Raw genomic sequence first — 27426 nt, forward strand, 5'->3', positions numbered from 1 at the left:
ATTATCTCACAAATTATCTAACATGCGTTTCGTGTGATTCTTGCGAGTTTCACAACGTTTGGTTCTCATATAGCCCCTGTGTACCCAATGAAGTCAGGGTTCTTCCTGGGTTCCTACTTTAGGCTTGGCTGCATATTAATTTTTTTTTCCTACAAATGTGGCTACTTGTTCTCCATTCCTTGTGATCAAATTATTGTGCAACACTTTTTTGCACAATAATTTATGCTTATTTCTCCTTGTTTCCTCCATGTCGTTTTGCCGATTTTGTCAGGTCAGTCCCTCAAGCCATTTTTTGATTTTGCACGGCTGTATCTGAAAGAAATTGTAATTAGAAACAGTACAAATATTATTATTGTTATGAACCTAATTCCATTCTCTTTTTTTTTTCTTTTTTGGTGAGAAGATGATAAGTGAAAGTCTTAAGCGCCTCAAACCATATTCGTCCGCATGCCCTGTTGGAATAGCGGCCCCCATTAGAAAAGCTTTTAGTAGCACCTCCGTACGCATTTCAACCGCGGTATTTAATAACTATTTAAAAATTTCTGCATCTCCCCGCAAGCGAAAAACAACACGTGTTTGGCCTGTTTTGCGAATCAGGCAAAATATCTGAACAACCCTACCATTTGTATTCTGCGTGCAGGTTTAAAGGCTGCACGCAGAATACAAATGGTACGGTTGTTCAGATATTTTGCCTGATTTGAAAACAGGCCAAACACGTGTTGTTTTTCGCTTAGCCGTTTAGCCGCTTGGCCGTTGTCTGAGAGGTGTGCCCACCAGGTTGCGCGCTACCTGCCCTAGGTGGCCGGCCTGCCCATCTACCTGCCACCAGCTAGGTGGCCCCTAGGTGGCAGGTGGGACCACTTGGGTCGCGTGACCTTGTGACGTCCATTGGAATGTGAGCAAACCACCCACCGTGGCAGGTGGCAGTTAAATTGACGACTCGTTGCTCGGGAAGGTGAGACCACCTAGGTCACGTGACATAGTGACGTCATCTAGGGTCGCACAAGCCCCATCGGTGGCGCCACCTGCCATAGAAGGGCAGTGACTAGGGGTGTGCGAATATTCGAAATTTTCGAATATAATTCGAATATTAGATTTTTGCTACTCGTACCCGATTCGAAATGTAAGTATTCGTGTTGTTTCGATTATTCGATCCCATGCGAATATTCGTATTTAGCCGAATATTTTATTGCGAGCACCGGCGTACATTTCGGTGCGCAAGTCCAGTCGACATAGGCATAACAACATGCGACGTCCAGAGCCATGCGTAATGTTGGGCCATGCCGTAGCTGACTGTGCTTGTGAGCTTCTTTGTGGCTATACCTGCGAAGCTGGTATAGTCAAAGCTGTGCACGAAGTACTTCGCAATACCTGCCACTTCAGTGCCATGTGAGAGGGAATTACCTGTCTCTGGAGAAGTCGTTTCAGCTAGAAGGGAACGATGATGATGATGATGTCCTCAGGCTTAATGCCTGACCATGTGGAGCAGCTGGTTTTCCTTCACAACAACCTTTAATGTTCATCCCAGCAACGCACTTTTGCGCTGATGGCACGCTAGATTCAATCAGTGCTGTGTACTAGTCATTTTGTGTGAAAATTCTACTCTTCTAAGAATAATGTTCTAGACTTCGATACATTCTGTGCAGGCACACACACCTTTTGTGCTCATTTACTTATTGATAGTTGAGCTGTGATGTTCTTGGATGCTCAAATAAATGTTTTGCAGTGGTTAAATGCGTCTTTCCTTGATTATTCGATATTCGATTCGATATTCGGAACTAAGCATTCGTATTCGATTCGTATTCGAAAAATTTGATATTCGCACACCCCTAGCAGTGACGCATCGCTTAACCACTGAACCACCGCGCAGGAGTGGTATGAGGATTCCCAGGGATCTATGAATGTAGAGAATTATAAATGAGAGAAGGAAAACCACGCTAAATCATCGGTCGTATACTTTTAATTAGCTCAGCGCAAAGTACTTTCCTTCCGTCTGAAATATAACATTATACCTAGCCAGCATGTGTTCATATCGGTTCTGCTAAACTAACCTAGTCATGTTTATGACGCAGACCTCAGCTGCAGTCCTTCAAAGAGGTCAGGTTGACGCTATGCACTTTGATTTTAGCGAAGTTTCCCATGCTGTTTTCCCCACGAATCGCTTCTCGAAAAGCTTCCGCTCACCGTCATCGAAGATTCAATTGTAGCCCTCCTACGCAGCTATCTCCTTGATCGCTCTTGCTTCGTCAGCATCAATGCACAGACCTCGTCTCTTTACACTGCAACCAGTGGAATTCCTCAGTGCTAAGTATTATACCTGCTTCTCTTCTCCATTTTTATCAACAGCGTTTCATCCGTAGTCGAGCACCCGTCGTTTCTTCTCTATGCTGATGATATAAAAATATGCAAGGGATACACTCCGTTCAGGATTGCTCGTTATTTAAATCAGATTTACCTGCCTTCTCTAACTAGTGCTCGAAGAGTGGACTTACTCTCAGTTGTTCTAAAACCGAAGTTGTCTCATTTACGGGTAATACGAACAGCCTCATGTGGTCTTATTCTGTGAATTGTACGCCGTTGTCCAGTGTTGACGAAATGTATGCTGCTGCCAAGTGAAGCACACAGTAGCGCACCTGCTGCAGTCTAGTGGAAAGGAGGCAAACTGGTTTCGCGGCAGCTGTAGCCAAGTGGAAAGGGCGAAACCCGTGCACGCCAGCTGCTGCCAAGTGAAGCAGACAGTAGCGCACCTGCTGCAGTCTAGTGGAAAGGAGGCAAACTGGTTTCGCGGCAGCTGTAGCCAAGTGGAAAGGGCGAAATCCGTGCACGCCAGCTGCTGCCAAGTGAAGCAGACAGTAGCGCACCTGCTGCAGTCTAGTGGAAAGGAGGCAAACTGGTTTCGCGGCAGCTGTAGCCAAGTGGAAAGGGCAAAACCCGTGCGCGCCAGCTGCTGCCAAGTGAAGCAGACAGTAGCGCACCTGCTGCAGTCTAGTGGAAAGGAGGCAAACCGGTTTCGCGGTAGCTGTAGCCAAGTGGAAAGGGCAAAACCCGTGCACGCCAGCTGCTGCCAAGTGAAGCAGACAGTAGCGCACCTGCTGCAGTCTAGTGGAAACGAGGCAAACTGGTTTCGCGGCAGCTGTAGCCAAGTGGAAAGGGCGAAACCCGTGCACGCCAGCTGCTGCCAAGTGAAGCAGACAGTAGCGCACCTGCTGCAGTCTAGTGGAAAGGAGGCAAACCGGTTTCGCGGCAGCTGTAGCCAAGTGGATAGGCAGAAACCTCGTCGCACCAGCTGCCGATTACGTTGTCTGTAAAAAGGTCATACGTAACCTATGCGAAGGGTCCATACATATTGTGCTAGAGCACATACGTCGCATTTAGTTTACCGAAGTAAATCTAAGGTTAATTTTTTAATCACTCCTTTGTGGAGTTCTTCCTGTGGTGCGTACCTAAATCGTGCCGAATTACGGATATCTTTTATTCAGATTATTTCCTTCTTCTTTTGGCTTTTATCTCTTCATGTAACATACAAAATGGTTGTTCTTATTTTCTCATTTGTGCTGCTTCACCAAGACCACACGGTTGTTCCTGCGCCCGTCAAATAAAGTTGATGAACTTATTTGGTTATTTTCATTAAAAAACATTAATTGATAATCACCGTCATCATCAGTAGTAGCATCATCGTCGTCGTCAAGGACCTCGTACAAGGAACTAATCCCAACTGAATTATTATTTTTTTTCCCTTTAATATATTTATACTAACATTCTGAAAGGCACCGCAGGGATCTACAGTGACAAACACCTTTCCGCGCTACGCCCAGTCCAGGAGTGGATGGAGGAGGAGGAGAAAAGCATTTATTTAGTAATGTACAGAGAGGTGCTCGGGGAGAGGCCCCTAGTGGGTCTCACCCCTTACAATACTAGTCGGAGTCCCTCATTCCGGGATCCCGTTGGTCGAGACCGCTACACAAGTCCGCCGAACCAGGGCCTGCTGGGCCGATAGTTCCAGGCAGCTGAGTAGGGCCGCCTCCCAGTCCTCTCGGGTAGGGGAAGGGGTGATTGGGGGGAGAGAAGGATTTTTTCTGCATGCCCAAACCATGTGGAAGGTGTCGGCCACCTCCCCACAGAATGAGCAGCGGCCCTCAAAAGAAGGATTAAAGTGCTTGAGAACCGCCGGGCACAGCAGGGTGTTTGTAAAGAGCCTGAGGAGAATTCGTTCGCCAGCTTTACCCAGTCCTTTCATAGGAACTGGGTATCGCCGGTGTTCGGCACGATAGTGCTCAGTAATTTCTTTAAAAGAAAGGAGAGGGCTGTGATATGGGTTAAGCTCCTCCCAAGGGACGCCTGGTGCCCGGTGAGTGAGTGCGCGGGCTGCCTCATGGGCGGCTTCGTTACCTGGCATGCCTTGGTGGCCGGGGACCCATATGATTGAGCGATGAGTTGGATCGCCGTCGCGAGTACTGCGGTGTAAAATTTGGTGAGCGAGTGGAGTGATCCAACCGAACTCAAAGTTACGACAGGCTCCGCGAGAGTCTGTGAGGATGAATTTAGAGTCGGGATGGGAGGCTGCGAGGGCGATCGCCACCTCCTCCGCATGCGTTGAGTTGGGCGCTCTGAACGAGAGGCCGTCCACCTGTTTTCCCTCGTGTATGACTGCAGCCGTGTACCATTCCCCCCTGGAGCGGTAGGGGCCTGCAATGTCGACGTAGAAGACGTGTTTCTTTGAGCCATAGTGGCGGTGCAGGGCATTCGCCCGCGCCTGGCGCCGGCCATTATGGTCCTCCTTGTTCATCTTAGTCGGAAGGGGTCGAACGTAGAGGGCGCTTCTCCACAGTTCTGGCACTCGAACCCGTTCCATGGTGTGGTGATCATGTCTGATATGTAACCGGTCCAAGAGGCGGCGACCGGACACGGTCTGGGCGAGACGCGTGTATTGGTTAACGAGATGCGCCTCGCGGAGTTCTCGATAGGTGTTCACCGCAGCAGCGGCTATAATTATGCTCAGCCGCTGACGGCACCTATTGTGCCCAGGAGCAAGGATACGGTAGAGAGAATCTCCGTGTGCTCTTTCGAAAGGCCGATGCGCCTATGGCGCTGTCAGTTAAGGTTGCGATTTGTGTAAATTTGTACTGATTGATATAGAGACAGATATGACTATCCTGTGTGCTCTTTGTAAGTCCTGTCCGTCGGCGTGGACTAAGCTAAGCTATGCCGCTGCTACCTGGCCACCGCGTCTCTATAGTCTGACCTCGCTGTTACTGCGCGTGACGCATAGCTGGAACAAACTGACTTTGACTTTGCCGACTGCCTCCTCCCAACGCCTCCTCCCCTCTCGTCGTCCGCTCCTCGTACCTGTTGCTACAGGGCGAAGATTACCTCGCGAAGATGGGCTCGCGAAGATGAGCTCGCGAAAACGGGCCGGGACAATGTAGACGGGTGCTCTTTGATCTAATCTGGCCCGTGACGTCAGGGCGTACAAAATGGATAAAGAGAGAGAGGCGACGTCGAAATTGCGCGACCAAATGAGATTAGTTGTGTGAAAGTTGGGCAGCACGACCGTCCCGCCGACTCTCCAGAGAGTAAGCACTCTCTCTGCGTTGACCAAGGATAGTGAGGGGCGACAGTTTTAATTTAGCCCGTCCAAAGGGCTCGCGCACTGATTTCCCGAGTCACTTAGCAGAGCGACACGACGCTAGCTAGGAGATGTCAGCCAGAGCATTAGACAGCTTCGCTGGGCTAGCGCGAGCAGGCACGATGGCAGGTAGTGAGACAGACAGTGTTTTGTGTCCATGTGCCTTTGTGAGCATGTGTCTACGTGCTGGAAACTAAGGACAGGGGCGTGTCTGCTTAAACAGCCTGCGTGAGGACTGGAGTGACGTTGACGCAAAGATCACGTCACGGAACCACCCTAGTGGTTCGTTCAACCAATTAATTAATGAATCAATCAATCAATCAATCAATCAATCAATCAATCAATCAATCTGACATTCCCTTGTTTGTCTGTTAGTGTTAAGTTTATTCGATACCATCTACAGGTCCTAGAACGCCGGCAAAAAGCCCATAGAAATGGCTTGACAGGGGCCTGTTCCCCTTCACACACATAAATACTAAAAAAAAAGCACTTGAATAAGCTGATTTAGCGAATAGATCTGAACAATTGCACAGAACACAAAAAGAGTCATGAAAGTAGTGGAAAAGTGCGACAGATATGGAGCAAAACTTGAAAAATTCCGCGTAATCAGATTTCGCGCACTTCAAGGATACCGAAGAGGTAGTATGGGTTTATTGGGGTTTAACATCCTAAAGCGATTAAGACTATGAGGGACGCCGTAGTGAAGGGCTCCGGAGATTTCGACAACCTGAGGTCCTTTAACGTGCACCGACATCGCACAGTACACGGGCCTCTAGAATTTCGCCTCAATCGAAATGCGACCACCGCTGCCGGGATCGAACCCGCGTCTTTTGTGTTAACAGCCTAGCGTCATAGCTATTTAGCCACCGTGGCGGCTAGGTCGAAATTAATGCTGAACGGATCTAGTGGGGTTTCCGTGGATAAAAGCACACTGAATCTTTGTGAGCTGTCCAGTCGGATTTCCGAACGCGACGGCAAATCGTGACGCTCTCCTTAACCCGATTCCTAGATGTCAAATTGCCGTCGTGAAAAACATTCCCAAATCTGTGCTACTTTTCTTCTTCGTTCTAACGCCTAACAAAGCGACTACTTCGAAGTTCTTGGTGGCACGCCTTTTTCCCACGCCCAGCAACCAGTTGCCTCGAATTCGCTAGCGGAATACAAATATCTGTTTTTCTGCTTCGTTTTATCTTCACTGGGAGGAGGGGGGGGGGGGGGGGAGCTTTCAGCGTGAAAGCAGCTAGCCGCTGTCAGAAATAAATGCTAGCCTCACAAATAATGAAAACCCTAGTAGCATTCCTCCGCAGTGCTTTTGTTAGAAAGGTGAAAAATATGTAGGTAAATCTGACTGAGGCGACGAACTGTGAACTTTCAACTCGAGCTCCTTCCTGAACCATGAATGTTTTTTTGCTTTGGCAGAGCATGTCTCCAAACGGATTTTATCAGGCTCAACTGGAAGCCCTGACCAGTCCCCAGTCGTGGGTGTGTTTACAGAAAAGGAGGTCGATGGCAGTGACAAAAAATCTAACGGGGCGCCGCGATCAAAAGAGCGTGGGAGCTTGTGCCTAGCTTCTTGACTATAGTTGCGTGCTTACCGAGAAGTAAGACAGTTGCTGCGTCTTCTCCTCGCTTTAAAACCATTTTTTTACTTGGCTGTGTATACGTGTGTCTGAGTGCTTTACTGCATTTGCTGAGCGCTTCGGTTTCTAGACGTACTGGCGGGGACAGAAGTGGGAAGGCCTCTGTGATATTCAATTTCCTCCCCGGCCTGCAGACGCGCAGCCTGCACTACAGAGCTGCACTGCGGTGTTTGCATACAAAGTGCCAACCACATCTTTGGAAAATTTCTGTCTCCAATGTACTAAATGTTTAGAAAGGCTTTCAGTGATATTTAGAAAACTCTCAGTGTGATATCGTATGGTACGCTATGGTATTGCATGGCGTCGTACGATGCAGTATGGTATCGTGCGGCAAGACATGGTATGGTACGGTATTGTATCCCACGGCACGTAATGATATGGTATCGCATGGTGTCAAATAGCGCGGTATGGTATCTCACGCTATAGTAAGGCGCTGCATGGCATCGCATAACATGTTATGGTACGATATGGTATCGCACGGCATGTTATTTTGAGGCACGATATTGTATCGCATGGCATGGTATCACATGGTATGTGTGCTATGGCATCGCATGACATGGTATGGTATGGTATGGTATGGTATGGTATGGTATGGTATGGTATGGTATGGTACGGTACGCTATGGTATGGTATGATACGGTATTGCATGGTATGGTACATGGTACGGTACGCTATGGTAAGGTATGAAAGAGTGCCGCGTGGTATTGTAAACGGTACGGCATAGCAACGTACGGTATAACGTCTCAAAGCTGTACGTGGGCTACGAGAATCTGCAGCTGAGGGCAGATTAATTTCGGCCATTTGGAGTTTTTCAACGTGCATTGACATTGTACAGCACAGAAAGCTGCATTTGCATTTCGCCTCCATCGAATACGGCCGGAGCAGCAGGGACTCGAACCCGCGACCTCGGACTCAACAGCCGAACGCCACAGCCACTAAGCACACCGGGGCGGAAGAAAGAAGCGAGACGCGTTGATTAGTTGACTGCGACTAAGGCGATGAGGGACGCCGTAGTGAAGGGCTCCGGAAATTTCGGTCACTAAGCCACCGCGAAGGGTGAAAGCGGCAAGACGCGTTGATTAGTTGACTGCTTAACTAATACCTCATTCAGATTACAGTTCGGTCCCTCGTTGCATTGTTAATGAAAGGATTCGCTGGTATACGCCGGTATAAGTACAGTTGTGAGCAATATAAGCGGGAACAAACTTTCTGCACAAATTGACAATTTTCTTGTTATTTCTTCGCTCAACTTCAGAATAACTTTTGGTTTGGTTTATTAGGGTCTAACGGCCCCAAGCGACTAAGGCGATGAGGGACGCCGTAGTGAAGGGCTCCGGAAATTTCGGTCACTAAGCCACCGCGAAGGGTGAAAGCGGCAAGACGCGTTGATTAGTTGACTGCTTAACTAATACCTCATTCAGATTACAGTTCGGTCCCTCGTTGCATTGTTAATGAAAGGATTCGCTGGTATACGCCGGTATAAGTACAGCTGTGAGTAATATAAGCGGGAACAAGCTTTTTGCACAAATTGACAATTTTCTGGTTATTTCTTCGCTCAACTTCAGAATAACTTTTGGTTTGGTTTATTAGGGTCTAACGTCTCCAAGCGACCCAGGCTATGAGGGACGCCGTAGTGAAGGGATCCGGAAATTTCGGCCACTAAGCTACCGCGAAGGGTGAAAGCGGCAAGACGCGTTGATTAGTTGACTGCTTAACTAATACCTCATTCGGATTACAGTTATTTCCCTCGTTCGCTGGTATAACTCCGCAGGTATAAATTTCGCTGGTATAAACTTATAATAACTTTTGGATATAATATGCGCCAAGAGGAAAACTAAAGAAACGGAGAAAAAAATGTGCTTCTCGTACATAATTATGGAATAAACAAAAGAAAATTCAGGGGGCACTTCGGCTCTCTAAAGTGCTGCAAGGCGAAAGCGTTTCCTGGCGCACTGTTCGTTTTTATTTACTTTTTCATTTTCATATTTTTGTTTTTTTTTGCTCCTTTTCTTATTTTTGTTATTTATTTTTATTTCCATATCTTATTTTTATTTTTGTTTATTTTCTTATTTTCCCTTCCCTTTTCTTGACTTTATTCCTTTTATTTTATTTATGAAACCCATGCATTCACTAGATGCGCCTTCATTCATACTCGAACCTTGAGCCTTCGTGGCGGAGTGGTAGCGTCTCTGCTTCAAATGCCGAACGCCCTGGTTCGATTCCCACCCTCGGAGCAGTTTCTTTTTAAGCAGTGACGCCGAAAGGCGGACAAATCTGCCGACGCGTCTGTCGACACGGCAGTCGACGCGTCTGCTAACGACAGTATGAGGCATTAAAGGCTTTCGCCTTAATAAATGAACACTCAAACTTTGTTCCCTTTGATATTGCTCACGACTGTACGTGCTGTTCCATTTACCAAAGCCGCGCGGCGTGATGACAGCAACAGCCATGCTCCATCCGCTCAGCGACTCCCGCTCACGCTCGGATGTGGCATCTGATCGATAACTCTGGAACGTCGGCGGACAACAAGAGGTGCACTCGCTCGGACAAAGTCGCTATCTGCGCCGCTTATCGGTCCCCACAAAGACGGCTGCTTGACTCGACGTCGCCACCTACACCGTGCACATCACCGGCGTCCGAGATGAGGCGGCTCGATAAGGGGGCCGATTAGGGAGAAGCTGACGCGGCCTGGTGCGAGAACGAGTTAACGGTACACGGCTTCCGAAAGCGCGTGGTTTCCTCTCCAGGGGCGAGATAACCACTTCGCGACGCGGAAGGGGCTGGTCGGGAAACGATGCAGCGAGTGGACAAGGAGGAAGGAGAAGGATGACGCAGCGTGCGGGACCCTTCGTTTTTATTCACCCATAAATTCTTTCCTCCTCTCAGTATCCGGACGTGCGCTGCTCGTCACACGTCGTATACGACACCTCCATGGAAAAACATCGCGCAGTAATAAATGGCGTTCATTTTGCCTCCGTAGGGAGTGATATTGTCACTCTGGGAAGTGGTCTTGTATAGGGAGTTATACACGTGCGACAGCTTACTGCCTGACGTTTTAATGGCATTCGTGCAGTGCCACACGCAAGAACTAAATGGTATTAGCCTCACTGCCATTCGCCACCTACTGAATTCGCCACAACTCATTCGCCCGAACATTGTGTACTCTAGTCCCGATTGCACAAGCATAAAAGCTCGCAACTTTGTTAGTAACAACTTCCTAACCAGTATCGAATGGTTATTTCATACTTTTAAGTCAGATGAGGCATATCTAATGCTTTTTCTATGCGAAAGGCGCCATTTTTACCACCACTTCTGACAGATACTCTCGACTTGCGTTACGACCAGTACCTCGCGCAGACATGAGAGTTTATGGCTTCTTTTTCGACTTGTCAAGCAAGAACAGCAGTATCTTCTGCGAAATAATTTCATTTTACATTTGAATTAACTTTGCCGAGATATTGTGCGCATTATTCGGGTGGCATTCCTGACTGTCTTGCAAGCGCTATCGTCATCGCGAATTTCGTATAGTGGCATTAACTGTGGACGTGTAGTAACAACTCCAAAAATAATGGCATTAACAAACTTAAAGCCTTAAGTATTTACTGCCATTTCTTGTGCGCGTGTGGCACGGGTATTAGCCAATATACGTAGTCATACCCCCACCATAAAAATTGATACTGCATGCAACCCATCACAACGGGAAGTACCGTATTATCTTTCTGACACGAAATGCATGCCCTATTACATCAAAATTTCGTCAGTCAGTCGACTTCACTACGGGCAGTGACGAGTACTGTCGCTATGTGTAGTGACCCGGAGCGTTGGAGGCGCGATTGAGGCTTCGCTGTGCGGTCCAGCGGTTGCGCAGGTAAAGAACCAGATGGGGTGCGCGCTTTTCAGAAAGAATGTACCCTGACGGTGACGAAGGAGGGTGAAACGAAATGGATCCGTCATATCATCCTCTCTGGCTTCCCTGAACAAGATACGGTGAACCGCAAGGACAATGAATTGCTTGCATGAATTCCCCAGGTAACTGTGTGTTTAACGTAGCTACACTGCCTCCTACTCCTTCCCCATCTCCCTTCTCCTTCAACTCTTCTTTTTTTACGAAGTTGGGGAAGTGAATTTGGGAGAAATTGGGGAAGCTTTGAATTTGGGGACAGGACAGTACAAATCCTTTTGGAAATTGAGCAAGTGTCTGGACGCAGGACCGGTATAAAAAGAAAAGACATCGTTTGAGCAGAATTTTTTTTCTTTCATGGCAATATTTTGAGAATATACTCGAGGCATAAACGAACATGGGGGGGGGGGGGGGAGGGGGGGGAGGCGGAGGGGCGGAGGCTCGGGGTTAACGCCCCAAACAAGCAAACAAGCGCCGAACGCCGTCCGCACAGAAGAAACGACAGCGGCTAAGGACCTGCGCCGTCAGGCATTTCCAGCGATCAGTGCGGCTCCGCGTGGGAACATGACTGATATTTGAGACTTCGATACACCTGATCCCCGGAGGCGCCGGCGCGCAGCCGGGAGCGAAGCGGGGGGCGAGGTATGTGAAAGGATATATAGGCAGCAACGCTAACGACCTCTGTTGGGGCAGCTGTCACCGAGAAAGGCCGACGCTTTTGCCCGGCATAAGCTTCCAATGACAGGCTCCGCGTACAGTGACCGATGCAGTCATCTCAGATGTCGAACAGTTCTCCAAGGCCGGTTCCGCAGGAAAGCGCGCCCCGTACCGCTGGTCCTGAACAGTGGTGACGCGGTCTCTCTCTCTCTTTCTCACTCTCTCTCTCTTTCTCTCTCTCACTCACACACGCACACGCACGCACACACACACACACACACACGCACACACAAAGCAAGTAGAAAATAGAAGAACAAAAAGTAATCAGCACCCTACATTTTCAAGTTAGCGGAGTTTGTAACGGTTCGCTGAAGAGAACAATCCGTTGCCACCATTGTAATAGACAGCCATATCAAGTCCGCCGAGAAACGAAGTGTCTTTTCAGAAGAAAATGTTCTCTCTAAACACTTATATCCCACAGCACCCCAATGCATCAGGAGGGGGGCATAAATGTGCGCTACTTCGTGCTCACAAAACTAACCATAATTCTATAACTCCTCTCCAAGTTTGGCGTCAGTTCCTGATTAAACATACAACATGCCCGCGATGAAAAAAAAAAAATAAGGGCACGGTCAATGACGTCGAGAACGGACCTCGTGAGCAGAAAATATCAGCATGCGAAACATGTAAAGTAAGGGCAGGAAGAATGCATGAAAGCGGAAACCGTGCACGGAAGCAACCTTCAGAGATAGAGGGAGATGTAAGGAGCTATAGATAGAGACAGAGAAAAAAAAAAGAATCCAACGTACGCCCGAAACATTGCGGTGAGTAGCTGTCTGCTCCGAGACTTAGTTACCACTACGCACTTGGGCGGTGGAAGCCAAAACGTTCCATCTGCTTTAAAATTATCCCTCCGAAAAAAAAAAGATATAACAAAACAAGAGGTTTCGAGAAGAAATTTTCTAAGTACTGACTTGTCATGCACCCATTTATTAGGCGGTTTCGTCTTTCGGAGAAGGTGTTTCAGCTGCTCCCGAGCTCAGACTTTAACTCCTTTGTTCTTTTTTTTTCTTTCTGGTCTCTGCGGCACCCGACCACAGCCCGGGTGCTGCGAAGAGCCTGGCGAGAACGCGGACAAAAAGCGATTCCCCACCTGCAATTCGACCAAATTTCACATCCCGGCCCGAGAATAATTTGCAGGCCCTCAGCACATGCACCATTCGTTCACACTGTGCAGAAAACAAATTCATTCGCTTAGAGAAAAAAACAAAGCAGAAACAAAAAAAAACAGCGGCAGCGAGAAAGCTTGAGGGTCAGAATCAGCTGACAGAGAGCACGAGCGCGATATTTTCTCCTGGTGCAAAAGGTGCAAAAGGCTGTGACGCTGCTCACACAGGACGGTATCTAATCACCCGTTACGAGAAATACAGCGGTTCGTAAAGAGTTCCTCGGTTTCGAGATATGTCATGAGTGACTCATAAGTTCATCTCTCTTTTTTTTTTTTTGCCATCGCGTTTAATAAATACACTGAATCACTGCTTCGCTTCGTTTGTGCATAATATACAGCTCAAATCCATGCCAATTCGTTGCTGTTGTTGCTCTTGTTGAGACAAGGAGAAAAAATAGCAACAAAGCACCCGTAAACCTTTTATATCCCTACTCCCAAGAAGAAAACGATCGTGTGTGGAAAGAAAGGGGTGGGGGGGGGGGGGGATAAAAAGTGCTCTTTCTTTGAACGAGTAATCTCCGACGAAGTAATCAGAGCTTCCGTTTGTCTCGTCGGTCAGCCTCGTCGAACTCGGCGCACCCAGAACAGAAAGTGCTGATTTAGTGAGCGCTACGCGTCACTCCAGGGACTGCCCCTCGCCGTATGTTACAGAATCGATGATGCAAGGCGCAATAGTGGACATGATGAACGAACACGGACAGGGCGCTTTGTGTTCTTCGTTCGTCCTGTCCACTCTTGCGTCTTGTATCACCGAGTCATGCACCAATTCGCCCAACAGTATTCTTCGGAAATATTATAGATGCAGCGGCGATCGCCGTATAAGATCTTGAAGCGGCGAGGAAAACAAAGGGCAACCGAAGGACAAAGGAGAAAACAGAAGGAAAAAAGTCGATTCGGCCAACGAATGATGAAAAGCGAAATGACAAGGAAAAACAAGAACTGAAACGAATGGGAGAGTTGCACGAGAAAGCGTAATTTACCCTAAGTGGCGCGCGCGTGTGCAGGCGAAGACGCCGCGAAAGCCCATTAAGTCGCTCGGCTCGAAAGGGTTCTTCTCCGATGAGCACTTCGATATGTTACCACACGCCAAGGGCGTCCTGTCAGGTATACGAATGACTTCGGGAACGGACCCCGACCGAGATACATGCCGAGTTGCTCGAACGGAGCGCTCGGAGGCGTCACAGGGTGCAGCAGACCAGCCGGAGCGGTCGCAAGGCGTTTGTGGCGCTGACATTGTATGCAACTATATAGCCACGTATACCGGTCAGTCGTGTATAGCATTTTCGGCCAGTAAAACCGTTCTTGCGCAACCACAGGCAGGAAGAGTTAAAACACAGGCGAGTGGTTCTTTTTCCACAGGATACCGTCGCGTACACAGAAAACGGCCAGCAGCCCTAAGACCTTGCGCGGTTGGGAGAAAGGGCTTGAGGTACAGATCCTTTTGTTGTTCGGCTTGATACACGTGAACGTCTGGGAATTCTGGACTAAAATATACATTGTCGAAATTGTCGGCGTCACACTCAGTGGTAGCTAGCAAGCGGAAGCCACACTAGACAGTCTGCGTCAGCGTGTAGTCGACCACTCTTGTAGACGACATCGAAGTTATACTCTTGTAGGCGAAGGGCCTGGCGCGAGAGACGACCACGAGGATCTTGAAGGTACTACCACGCTCGACACGATCTGCTACGTAGATCCTACGGGCGGACCTCAATTCACGGAGCGGTGCTATAGCACGGCAATGCTTAAAATTTCACTTTAGATCCTAATACGAAGAGTATAAGGTTCCCAGCAGCGTCTCTGCAAGTTTCGTGTAGTGCATCAGGGAGAATTCGACCTCTATATTGGCCAAAAAAATAGCACCATGGTTCCCTCGGCAAAGACTGAGTCACAGTCGACGAAGTGACATCAGGCAACGAGTGAATACAGAAATATGTTAGCAAGTAAGAGCCGACTCGCGGCTGGTGGGAGCCGTGCGTCGGCCAGTCGGAAGCGTAAGCTTTCTTCACCGAAAAGCAGCAAGAGCATGAGTGTCTCGCACTGCTGGGTCAAGTTCCGGCCGCATAAATAAGAGCGCAAACAGCGCCTGATACCGGCTCCTTCACCTGTAGACTTGCTTTAGCAGTCAGCTAAGTTATAGAGCCTTGTTTTGGAATCTGAAAGGAAGTCTTCTTCCCTGCTACGCTTCCCTTCTCTTGGTATCCAGCCCGTTACCCTTAACAACCACCGGTTATCTTGCCTTCACATTACATGCCTTGTCCAAGCCCCATTTCTTCCTCTTGATTTTATTTATTTATTTATTTATTTACATATACTGCAGCACCGATGGGGCTATTGCAGGAGTGGGGGGAAGAAAAAAAAAAGGCAGAGAGGGACAACATATTCAGAAGTGAACACCATTAAAATACAGAACAGAAATGCAACAGAATTTCGACCAAGATGTCATTAACCCGCGTTTGTTCCCTCACCCACTCTGGCCACTTCCGGTCTCTTCACGTTAAACCTGTCATTTTTCTTTCCATAGCTCGCTGCGTTGTCCTTAACGTGAAACGAACGCATTTCGTTAGCCTCCAAGTTTCTGCCCCATATGTGAATACCGGGAAGATACAGCTATTGCATACTTTTCTCTTGAGGGATATTGGTAAACTGCCATTCATGACCTGAAAGAACCTTCCAAATGTGCTCCACCCCATTCTTAATCTTCTAGTTGTTTTACTCTCATGGTCCGGGTCTGCAGTCACTACCTGACCTAAGTAGACGTATTTCCTTACCACCTCTAGCACCTCACTACCAAGTGTAAATTGCTGTTTCATTCCGAGACTGTTGAATATTACTTTGGTCTTCTGCACATTGATTTTTAGACCGACCGTTCTACTCTGCCTGCCTAACTGATTGATTATGCTTTACAATTCATCTCCTGAGGCAATAAGGCAAGTCAATGTCATCAGCGAATCGGAGATTATTAAAGTATGCTCAATTAAGTCTCATCAGAAATTGTTCCCAATCAAGGCCTCTGAATGTTTCCTGTAAACAGGCGGTGAATAGCATTGGCGAGATCGTGATTCCCTGCCTGACCCTTCCTTAATGAAATTTTATTGCTGACTCTATGGAGGACTATGGTAGCTGTGCGCCGCTATAGATACCTTCTATTATTTTTACATAAGGGTCTTCTACACCCTGATTCTACAATGTCTGAATGGCTCCCGAACTTTCGACTGAGTCAAATGCTTTCTCGTAAACTATGAAGGCTATGCCCAGTGTTTCAGCGAACTTTTAAAAATTCTCAAAAATAGGATATTCGAGAAGAAAAACTCTTCAGAAGGAAACTTAGCTATGGCGGACGTGATTAAGTGTGAAAGTTATGCTTATTAGTTACTGGTTAATCAAAATTTACTAATTAACTTCTCATTTAGCGAAGTTTGGCGGTTTTCGTCAATGGCAAGTTTGTAGCCGCGGAGACGACGATGCCGTATTAGTATTCAAAGCAAAGAAAAAGTCGTTTTCTAAACACTTGCCGCTCGAGAAAGCCTGGTATTTTTTTTTCCCCACCAAACCGAAACTCCGTCTGTTCTATTCTGTCTGTGGGGTAAGACGTTTTCATGCTTTGGCGCTCCTTATCAGGTCTGTCGTCTCCTGAGATTGACTGCCGGCATCCTGTCGAACCATCTGACGTCTACTACTACTGCGCACTCAGTAATGATAGCTGTGAGATTATCGTTCATTGCTTGAACATTAAGGTCGTCGTCTTCAGTTAAAGCCGAGCATCTGTTCTGCAGCGAGATGCTGAATTTCTCTGCTTTCCCTCTTACCGCTAACTCGTTAATGGGCTTCCGCCTCTGTAGTTTCTTTCGTTCCCTCTTCAATTCTAGGCTATTTCGAGACGTTACCATGCTGTGGTCTCTACAACGCACCTTTCCGAGGACCTCCACATCCTGCACGATGCCAGGGTAAGCGCACAGTATGTCGTCTATTTAATTACTACTCTTAGCGTTGGGGCTCTTCCACGTCCACTTCCTGTTCTCTCCAAAGCCAAATACGAAAGCTAATCTTCCCGGCATTACTGCGCATCTCCATGGTGGATGAAGTGCGGAGAAGCCAGCTTCCCCTCTTGATATTGAGAAACTTTATAGGAAAAGGAAGTCGGCCTTCTTTTCGCTCGCAATCAGGTCCAATCAGCTGGTCAGATTCAGGCCCACCTCGCTCCCCCTTCTCATGCTGAAAATGATGGTCCGCAGTCGCTGCGCTACAGCGCATGCGCAGAACGAACATCCCGCGCCAGCAGCCACCGAACTGCGGACTGCTTAAGAAAAAGGGGTAGTACAGCCTCGTCGAGGGTCACGATCAAAGCATTCGCTGGAGGCAAGCCCAAGACAGATCGCCAGTGATTGAAAAAGTTCTGGACAATACCAGAGGCGCGCCGGGACAATAAGGGGGCGTTGATTAGTGCCAGCGCCAAGAAAGGACAGGGCCCGGAAGGCCTGACAACAGAAAGCAAGAGAACGCTGTCCGGGCGAGGGACTACAAAAGGGACCTAAGATAAAGTTCGGCCGGGATTGTTTATTTTAGCTTCCTTCTTTAATCTAGCGTTTTCTCTGATATGCCTGACAGTGACCTGAGAAAACAGGCGAAGACTTTGAGATCGACGCAAGTAATAGAATGATAGTACACGTGTGGAATTATTTCACGAATGCCGCTGCTGTGTTGTTAATCGCATACTCAGGTTATATCCGCCTTTCCCATGGGGACTAAGTAATTAAGCGTAGTGATATAATGCCAGCCTAAATTCACGCTACTATCACAATAAGAAGGAAGGAAGGAAGGAAGGAAGGAAGGAAGGAAGGAAGGAAGGAAGGAAGGAAGGAAGGAAGGAAAAGAAAGAAAGAAAGAAAGAAAGAAAGAAAGAAAGAAAGAAAGAAAGAAAGAAAGAAAGAAAGAAAGAAAGAAAGAAAGAAAGAAAGAAAGAAAGAAAGAAAGACAGAAAGAAAGAAAGAAAGAAAGAAAGAAAGAAAGAAAGAAAGAAAGAAAGAAAGAAAGAAAGAAAGAAAGAAAGAAAGAAAGAAAGAAAGAAAGAAAGGGAGAACGGGCTACCGCCTCAAGTTCTTTCCAAATTTAATTACAGCGTGTCCTCGTCTCACTCTCACCAAGAGAGCTGTAAATAAAACCCTGAGGGGTAGGGCATAGCGAGTATCGAAGGCCAAATTTCGAAGAAAACGTTTTTACTTTCTTTCCCCCCCTACCACCCACCGGCAAACCGAAAAAGTGACTTCGATATCTACTAGCCTTCATTAACAGATGTTTAATGTCGATTTCAAGGCTCACCGCGGTTATTTACATTTGAATCAAAACTGCATGTTTTCACAAGCGTGGCCTGGGTCAGGAAGGATGCCATCTTTTGAGAGGGAATGCCCTAAAATGGTGAGTTGGCGCGCGGCGAAATGGCACTTCTTCAGATTGCACTGCGAACCGACGTCGGTAAGGCACTTGAAAACCGTCTCAAGGAGAATGAGGTGGGTACCGAGGCGGGAGGAAAACACCACGATCTCATCCGAGTAGTAAAAAATATGTGTTCCACTTCAAACCACAAAGGATAGTGTCCATCATGCGTTCAAAGTGGCGGGGGAGTTACGTAGGCCGACCGGCATGACGTTGAACTCATGAAGGCTATCGAGAGTGACGAAAGCAGTCTTGGTCCGATCATCCTCCGCCACGGGAACTTGCCAGTAGCCAGACCGTAAATCGAGAGAGGAGAAAAATTCGGCTCCATGAAGACAGTCAAGCGCGTTGTCTATGCGTGGCAGGAGGTAGACGTCCTTGTGAATGATTGCATTCAAGTGTCGGTAGTCCACACAGAACCGAACATTGAATATCTTCTTGACACTGTTTCGGTTTCATCAACCAAATGATGGTTGTGACGTGTAATTGGTCTTTAGGTCACTTAAGCCACGACAAAAACCGCAATACAGCTGATGATACATCATTGTTGTCATCCCAGCACCTAAAGCATTCTTTTTTAAGCGTTGTAGTGAATTAAAACTATGTGTCAGTGTTTATAATGCAGTTTTCTCATGCTTCCCATGACCTGAAATATTTATAGCAAAGAAAAAAAAGAAAAAGAGAGTACTCTCCCAGTCACCTCACGCTTCCATCGCCCATTACATTGGGTCGAAGTAACAGCGATAGCAGCATCGCATTGAGTGTCCCCCTACACAAACCTCGATAATGGTAGGTTACCTCCACCGCTACTGTGACCTAGCATTTAATAAGCGCCCGCTAATTCGTATTTTCGCGAGGTGCGGCGTTTCGATACCCAGTGACGCCGGGTGCCCACTGGTACCAGTTTTCTCCACAGCCTTATGCCTGACTTTCGCTGGGGCAAAGTGCTTGGAAACCAGGGTCTTTGACCGACCTCATACAAACCAAAACAGGTGCCAAGGCGCTCTTTGCTCAAGCCACCTCAACCACCAACGATCGATTAGGAAATGAAAGTCGCAGTAACTGCCCTAATCAGGATGGACACCCAAAACTCACCGCGAGGAGAGGGAGGGAGGTGGAATGAAAGGAGCAACAAAAAGAAAGAGGCGCCGTAGTGGAGAGTTCCGGAAAAACTTAGATCAATTGGGGTTCTTTAAAGTGCAGCGACACAGCATAGAGTGCCTCCTGCACTTCGCCTTCACGGCCGCCGCGAAGGGGATTCAAACTCGCGACCTGGTGGTACCATAACCAACAATTGTGGACAGCGGGCATTTTACAGCGGGAAACCGTTGATGAACGCAATTTTTTCATATAATATGAAATTTCGCTATAACAATCAATACATTCGCAGGATCACCCGACGGCAGTCTTGAATTTGTTTTCCATTAACGTTTCAGCTATCTTCAAAACCGTTCCACATTGGTTTTTTTATGGCAGTCTTAACTGTTCGATGCGATCGAAAGATTTTGCTACTTATCAGAAGAATGGGCCATTGGTTTGGTTGGTTTATTAGGGTTTAACGTCCCAAAGCGACTCAGGCTATGAGGGACACCGTAGTGAAGGGCGCCGGAAATTTCGACCACCTGGGGTTCTCTAACGTGCGCTGACATCGCACAGTACACGGGACCCTAGAATTTCGCCTCCATCGAAATTCGACCGCCGCGGCCGGGATCGAACCCGCGTCTCTCGGGTCAACAGGCGAGCGCCACAATCACTGAGGCACCGCGGCGGTAATATATATAGGCACAGAAAGTAGAGCGTTGTGACAGATGGCCACACTGGCATAACCACACTGCAATGGGTAGAGCACGCAACGCGAGTTCTTTTACATTCCAGCAGCGCACACTTCGAGAACGCACGTCCGCGCAGGCACCATATAGGTCTATATAGGTCTATATCAGGCTCGAGGGCTGCAGCGAGCGTTCGGCCGACATGCGGAGATAATTCTGATAACGAGTTATCGCTTACAAAGAGCTCTTACTTCCTTATTTACCGTTCACAACAATATCAGTTTTTTTTTTTATTTTAGAAGTAGATTAAATGGGTATTTACCCTGAGCAAACCTTTTAAGTAAGTTCTCTCCCTACAGTAGAATATCGTTAATTCGGGTTTACTCGAACTGGCACTATGGTGCCATTAACATCACGTGCATTAAGGGAGGGGCAGAGTTCGAAGTCTGCATAATTCCAACAAATTTTTCTCTCGTCCTAGAGCTCCAGTTATCGAGATACGACCGTCATAACCCGAAAGGAAGCTTAGAGGTACTCGCTAAGGGTCAAAAATGGCGTAACTCCGATGGGTATTTGGTGCAGCAGCCCAACATTGGTTTGGTTTTATTAGGGTTTAACGTCCCGAAGCAACTCAGGCTATGAGGGACGCCGTAGTGAAGGGCTCCGGAAATTTCGACCACCTGGGGTTCTTTAACGTGCACCGACATCGCACAGTACACGGGCCTCTAGAATTTCGCCTCCATCGAAATTCGGCCGCCGCGGCCGGGATCGAACCCGCGTCTTTCGGGTCAGCAGCCGAGCGCCGTAACCACTGAGCCACCGCGGCGGGGTGCAGCAGCTCAAACATGATGCGTGCGTGCGTGCGGGCGTGTGTGTGTTACCCGTCGCGGTGTTTCAGTGGTTAGAGCGCTCTACTACTGAGCCGGAGTTCCCGGGTTCGAACCCGGCCATGGCGGCCGCGAAAGACGCCCGAGTGCTCTGCGATGTTAGTGCACTGCACTTTAAAGATCCCCAGGAGGTCGAAATTACTCCGGAGCCCTCCACTACGGTATCTATTTCTTCTTTCACTCCCACCTTCGTCTATTTCCCCAGGGCGCGGTTGAGGTGTCCACCTAGAAGTGAGACAGGTACTGCTCTACTCCCGTACCTAAAAAAATACCATTAAATTTCCGCATATGGCACCTTTTCTCATGTCCAGTAGAAGCCAGACATCACCCATTTACTTCGGGAGACCGACCACTCTATTTCGTAAGATATGGCGCTCGCCCACGGAAGGCTTTATGCGCATTACGCTCCATCCTTTTTTGTATGTGTATATGTGTGTATGTGTGATGGAGGCGAAACGCAAAAGGCGCCCGTGTGCTGCGCGATGTCAGTGCATGTTAAAGATTACCAGATGGTCGAAATTATTGCGAAGCCCTCCACTACGGCACCTTTCACCCTTCTTTCTCTCATGGTGTGGTTGCGGTGTCCACCAAGAACTGAGGCAGTTACTGTGCCCTTTCCATTCCTCAAAACCATATTTTCTCTTTGCCAGCGAACCCACGTGTTTATATCTGCATTGGATCCGTGCGGTCGCGACAGAGAAACGACAGTTAGCCTTACAGGCTCTCTTACACTTTTGTGGTTAAGGGGTATGCGGTGTGTCCCGTCGTCGTCCGCATGTTATGTACTGTTGGTTCAAACCGACTGGTTTTTCAACAACTTCCGGCTTCAAACAAACCTTGCATAACAACATCAGTCCGTCCTGGTCCCCAATTCAGCCGAGAAGATAACAAAGCCAAAGAGTTATGCAAACGCTTCATTTCCGGGTCTACAAAACTTTGGCAACCTTCAACGTCACGAGCCCAACATTGCCCCCACTTGAGTGCTACCGCTCCAAGTGTCTGAGCAACGGGAGCGATGTCAACTAGAGTTACGCCGCATAGCGATAGGACTGCTCTACAAGGGCATAGCGATGAAGGCAAACAGTGAAGTTGCCTCATCTCCCTCTGTCAAAGATCGTACGAATCGCAGTCTCTAAGCTGAATAAAGAAGACAAAAAAGTTTCAGCCACACACACGAGAAACGCTGGACGCAGAGCTGCGGAAATACATTCCCAACCGATTGCCCAAACAAGCCTCTGTATTCCTATCGAGATTATTGTCTTCTCTGACGACCACTTCTTCGGTTACTCAAATGCTTGGTTCCACCCCACGTGTGTTCATTACGGTTGGTCTGGGTGCCCGGGCACAGAGGAATCCATTTGAATGAGGTTGCCGATACCCTGGCGAAGGCATCTCTTCAAGGCCCAGTCGTATCTGTGCTTCCACCCAGCGCATATATTACGGCGGCCAGGTTTCGCAGGTATCTGCTCTTGAAAGAATTCGCAGCATCAGCTCTGACCTCCTCTCCCGAATTCCGGCATCTCCTTTACCCGTGGTGCAGTAAAGGATGGCGATCACGCAAGCTTGAGGTTTCCTTCACGCGTCTACGTTGTCGCGTGCCTCACTTAAACTTCTACCTTTATAGATCTGGTCTGGCGGTCTCCCCATTGTGCCCGTTCTGCGGAGAACCCGAAACGATAGATCATTTCTTGTTGACCTGCCGCCGTTTCTCATCTTTACGGAGCCGCCTGCTGGAGCTTCCGTTACGACAGCTTGGTCTAAGTCTGTCAGCCGGGGTTGCTCTGTCTCTTGGCGCTTCCTCCCTTGGGCACAGCAACTGGGGTGTGCTCTCCGCCATGCAAAACTTCCTTACAGACACTAAACGGCTGCCGTCTTAAGCTCTGCTCTTTCTCATGATCAATATTTCTCTGGAACGAAAGCTTTCTGAAACGTGGAATATTTAGCCCCGTTCTCTATTTCAGTCACCGATCTCACAGCATTTGTTTAGCCTATTTCAATTACACATCTGAGAACCTTTCATTTATTTCCTAATTGCTATTATTATCACAATTATTTTATTTTTCACCACCATTATTTTCTTGTTTAACATTTTGTGCACCTATCAGTTGCCGCCTGTGTCTTGGCCAATCCCCCGCAGTGGGATTGGCCAAGACAGAAACCACATGGATAGAATAGATAATCCGCCCTCAAACCTATGCGGCCATGTATGATGTGCATTTATACAGTTTACGGTTCTGAAAAAATTGGCGGTCATTACTGTTTTCCAGGTGATTTATGCAGTGCGAACGTAAAAAGCGGTTGAAAACGTAGCTTGCATGCCTTAGAATGCTATCAAAAACCTGCAGCACCACTACTTCATTCATCTGAGTCTGGCTGAGAAACTAAAACTTTGCACGCAGAATGCAAGCCTCAGTTCCCTACGCACTCATCTCTTGAGGAGATGGACTTAGCTGTCACGTCCTCGCCCTTGTAATGTGTGGACGCATTGCCGCTCTGTAGCACCTGGTGTGCATATGCGTTATTCAGAGACCACCACATCTGTTTACACCACTCAGTTAGCATATATTGGCTTTAGAGCAAAAACGGCGGCCGCATTCCACGCCCTCTGCACACTTTTTCTCAGCATGGTGGCAGCCATTTTGTATTACCTCTCTAGAGCCAGCCGCTACTCTGCGTACCAAATGCAGGGCGTCATGGAAGGAAAGAGTCTAGGTGAGGCTGTTACGTCACATTTTTTGAGACCGGACGTGAGAGCTCCCTCTCACTAGTTGGCCTCCGTCTGAGCGCGCGTGCGCAAGTGTAGCAGACAATGTAGCAGACGACGCCACTGTGCCCAACGTTACTATTGGCTGCGCCCTCGGCCAAAGATTCCCAGTTGTCTTTGCGAAAGCACGTGACTTGCGGCACACTTTTTGGAGTGCAGCTTGGATAGCGAGGGCCTCTCCTAAGCTTTCCTTCCTCCATGCAGGGCGTATTAATCGGGTAACATTTATCTTTGTACACCCCATGATTCCAGCCGGTGCCGTGACGGCCGCTACTGCAATACATGTGAAGCGTACAGACCGCATTCCTGTAAATTTTTTGGAGATCAGAGTGATTGAAAGTGCAAAAACATCCTCTTCAAACAAATGACACGGCTTTTTGAGCCATTAAGTCTTCGTCTGCATCTCTTTTTTTGCAGACGCTCTCGGCGTATAATGTCGCCACAGAGGGTTAGCAGCAGAGCTCTTTGATCATACCGCCTGCGAAGCTCCCTTCGTGTAAGTTAATACACGGTGGCGCCGCCTATGAGCTGGGTTCTCAGCTACCGGTGGCGCCTCGCAACTTTCATTTCTCTGCTATGGCGACTATGGTCGCATTTTGAGCAGAGCTGAGCAGTTCGTATGAACGCCATAAGTGGCGCTACTATCCGCTAACCTCCGGGTTTTGGGCCAATCAGACCGCCGGATTTCAATACATGGGTTCAGTGGGCAGCTTTGCACTTGGTATTAACCAAAGAGCTCTGGGTAGGCACGACCTCACCCTCCGTGCTTTTCCCATTCGTTCACAGACCTTGATGGGGAGCCTCCCAGTTCTATCATGACTGAGATGCTGGGGTCAAGAAAGAGAAAAAAGGTGTCGTGCTGTTGAATTGACCAAAATGCGTGTTCGCTATCGCCAAAATGATAACCACAACATACGCTGCCTGCCCCGTAACCTACGCCTGCAAAACTATATTTGTGCTACACAGCTCTCGTAACTTCCCAGTGGTACTGAAAGTACTTTATTCTTAAGTACTCGCACAAGTTTGCAACGGCGAAGTGCATGCGTGTTGGAAGTTACCGGTACAAGTTCACAACAGTATACATTTGCCCATGCAGCGACGCGAGAACAATAGCACCGTTCTACACGCCCGGATTTGACGCCATTAAACTCTCGGAAGCTTCTGTGCCCTACTCAACGGTGCGGCTCTAGCGACTATAGAGCGGGAAATTCAAACTGTCAGCGCTTGGAGGACTACGCTCCACGGCCTAAAAGCATACCGCGAGACGAGTTAGATCGTTCAGTAGGCTTATTTTTCTTCTTCCATGCGGTCGACAAGGAGGGTACACATTCACAGCTGAATTAAGGAACTGTAAAGGAGGGGGGGAGGTTGCACGGAAACGGCGACGACAAAGCTTTTTAAAATAGGTGGCGAAGTCCAAGCCCATCGACGCCTGCAATAAATGGCGAATCATGGACTGAGTTGGCTCTCAGCCCGACTTCGTTTCATCGCAAATATATCTTTGGCGAGATTTGACGCCGTAGTGAAGGGCTCTGGAAATTTCGACCACCTGGGGTTCTTTAACGTGCACTGACATCGCACAGTACACGGGCCTCTAGAATTTCGCCTCCATCGAAATTCGACCGCCGCGGCCGGGATCGAACCCGCGTATGTATATATATATATCATTCGCGACTCAAAATAAATGTCTCAAGGCACTTGCAGAGTGTCCAGGGCGCAACAGTCGTGCACTGGAGGAAGGTTAATATAATGATAACGGGGACGATTCACATCTCTCATCTCTAACTGAGCATTGCACAATGTTCACAATTGCCAACGGTAATATTCGCAAAGTATCAGCATGAAAAGTGCGAACAGTTAAAGTGATACCATTATTTTTTTATGATTGTTCAGTGAACTCCAAGGCTTCCTCATGAAGATACAGTACCATCCAAAGCTTAAATGCGATAGGTAAGAGGACATCAGTTAGAAGTAAGCCAGTTTCATAGCGTCTTAACTGCTGGGCATTGCAAAGCCTTGCCAAATGTCATTATAAATGGACGGCTGTTAGCATTGAAACATTTTAATCGTTCGAGAGTCGTATAATATACTCCGGTTGGCGCGCCACTGCTAGTAACGTTGTCAAGATCTAAGCGCGTCGTGAACATTTTGCAACCATCGAAGAAACCGAAACTCAATTTCCTGGCACGCAACTTTTATTGCACGGACTTCATTCGTTGCCAAGAAAAAAATGGAGAGACGCGATACAGGTTTTCCCCGACTGGGTGCTATTAATATGTCAATGATAACGTGACCTAACAATAGCTCAACTCAGCCGCAAAGCTTTGCAACCTGATACGTGCAGAAAACCACCAAGACAGGGCTGAGTTAAACAGCAGTTTCACAATAATGCGAAACAGGACCGATATTTGCATAAACTGTCTGCAAAAAAAAAAAAAAAAAAAACAAGAAACATTGTACAATTGTATCACAGCTGGAACAGCATGCCAGACAACCAGAGTTGGCAGAAAATAAACGTAATAAAACAGCCCGACTAACCTAAACTCAGGATCCTGACGAAAATGGTCTCTCCGCGGTCATTACTTCCCCGTTGCTGTCATCCAGGAAGACCATTACAACCAACACACACCTTTATTGCATCAGCTTGAAATATAGATGTAGCAGAGGCCATATGCAGCTTCATCTATGTTGTAATGTGCGTCTTCGGGTGTTGTCATCTAGCGCAATTAATAACTCGTGTATAATAGAGTAGCGCTGGCACAGTAAAAGCTTGATTTTTTTTTTTCAGAGAGTTTACTTCTTGAGCGACTTGACATGAGCAGTATTGCGGTTCACCGCTGGACTATAAATTATGAAATTAGCGCTCGGTAAACAAGATCCTGAATAGTCGGACAGTTAATATGCATACGTGACAGCTGACTAAAGCAGTCGCACCCGCCTGCGAACTGCGCAACCAGCTCCGTTAACTTTCTTTTCGGAGTTTTCTAGCTTCGCAAGCCGCGCTCGGACGTCCCGAAGCGGCAGTCCAGGAATTAGCTCGAATACGGATCGGAGAAATGTCGCTCGCGCAGAGCCGCACGTTTATTTGGCACGGTCGGCAGCGTCAAAGCGCACGGCGCCGTTCTTCGCGCGACAAATACGTCCGCTGACACCAGAGCCGTCAACGCAGACGACGCGGTCGTTTTCGTCTGCTGGCGGCCGAGTCGCCGCGTGCGAGAGTGAGGCACCGAGTGGAGATGCACGTGCGCCGCACGTAACTGTTGCTGCGACTCACCTCGAAAGGGGCGCCGGCTTCCCCGAAAGGAAAGCGTCGCGACTTGAGGGAAAACCGCGAGCAGGAGGAGCAGGCATGGGCCGCACGCGGCGGCCCGGCATCGCAGCGGCAGTCGCATCGGAGACGCCGGTCCAACGGTGCGCGACTGAACGGGCGCCGGCCGGCGGGACGCGCCGACGCCGGCCGGGAGAGGGTCGCGCCGCGGACAGAGCCCGGCCAACCCCACCCGGTGGTGGGAGGGGCCGCGCCG

At 48.2% G+C, this 27426-nt stretch overlaps 1 protein-coding gene across 1 annotated transcript in view; it reads right to left on the reverse strand.

The window, feature by feature from the left end:
* LOC149342741 (A disintegrin and metalloproteinase with thrombospondin motifs 7-like) overlaps positions 1 to 27426 on the reverse strand; it is a 120771-nt gene extending 93345 nt beyond the window's left edge. Inside the window, exon 1 of the mRNA XM_089545214.1 lies at positions 27177 to 27426. Within this exon, the coding sequence (XP_089401340.1) occupies positions 27177 to 27294 (118 nt within the window). The 5' untranslated portion in view covers positions 27295 to 27426. The remainder of the gene's footprint in view (positions 1 to 27176) is intronic.

This window comes from Amblyomma mixtum, chromosome 5 (assembly GCF_055824585.1).
Source record: "Amblyomma mixtum isolate Tamu chromosome 5, ASM5582458v1, whole genome shotgun sequence".
NCBI classification, from domain to species: Eukaryota; Metazoa; Arthropoda; class Arachnida; order Ixodida; family Ixodidae; genus Amblyomma; species Amblyomma mixtum.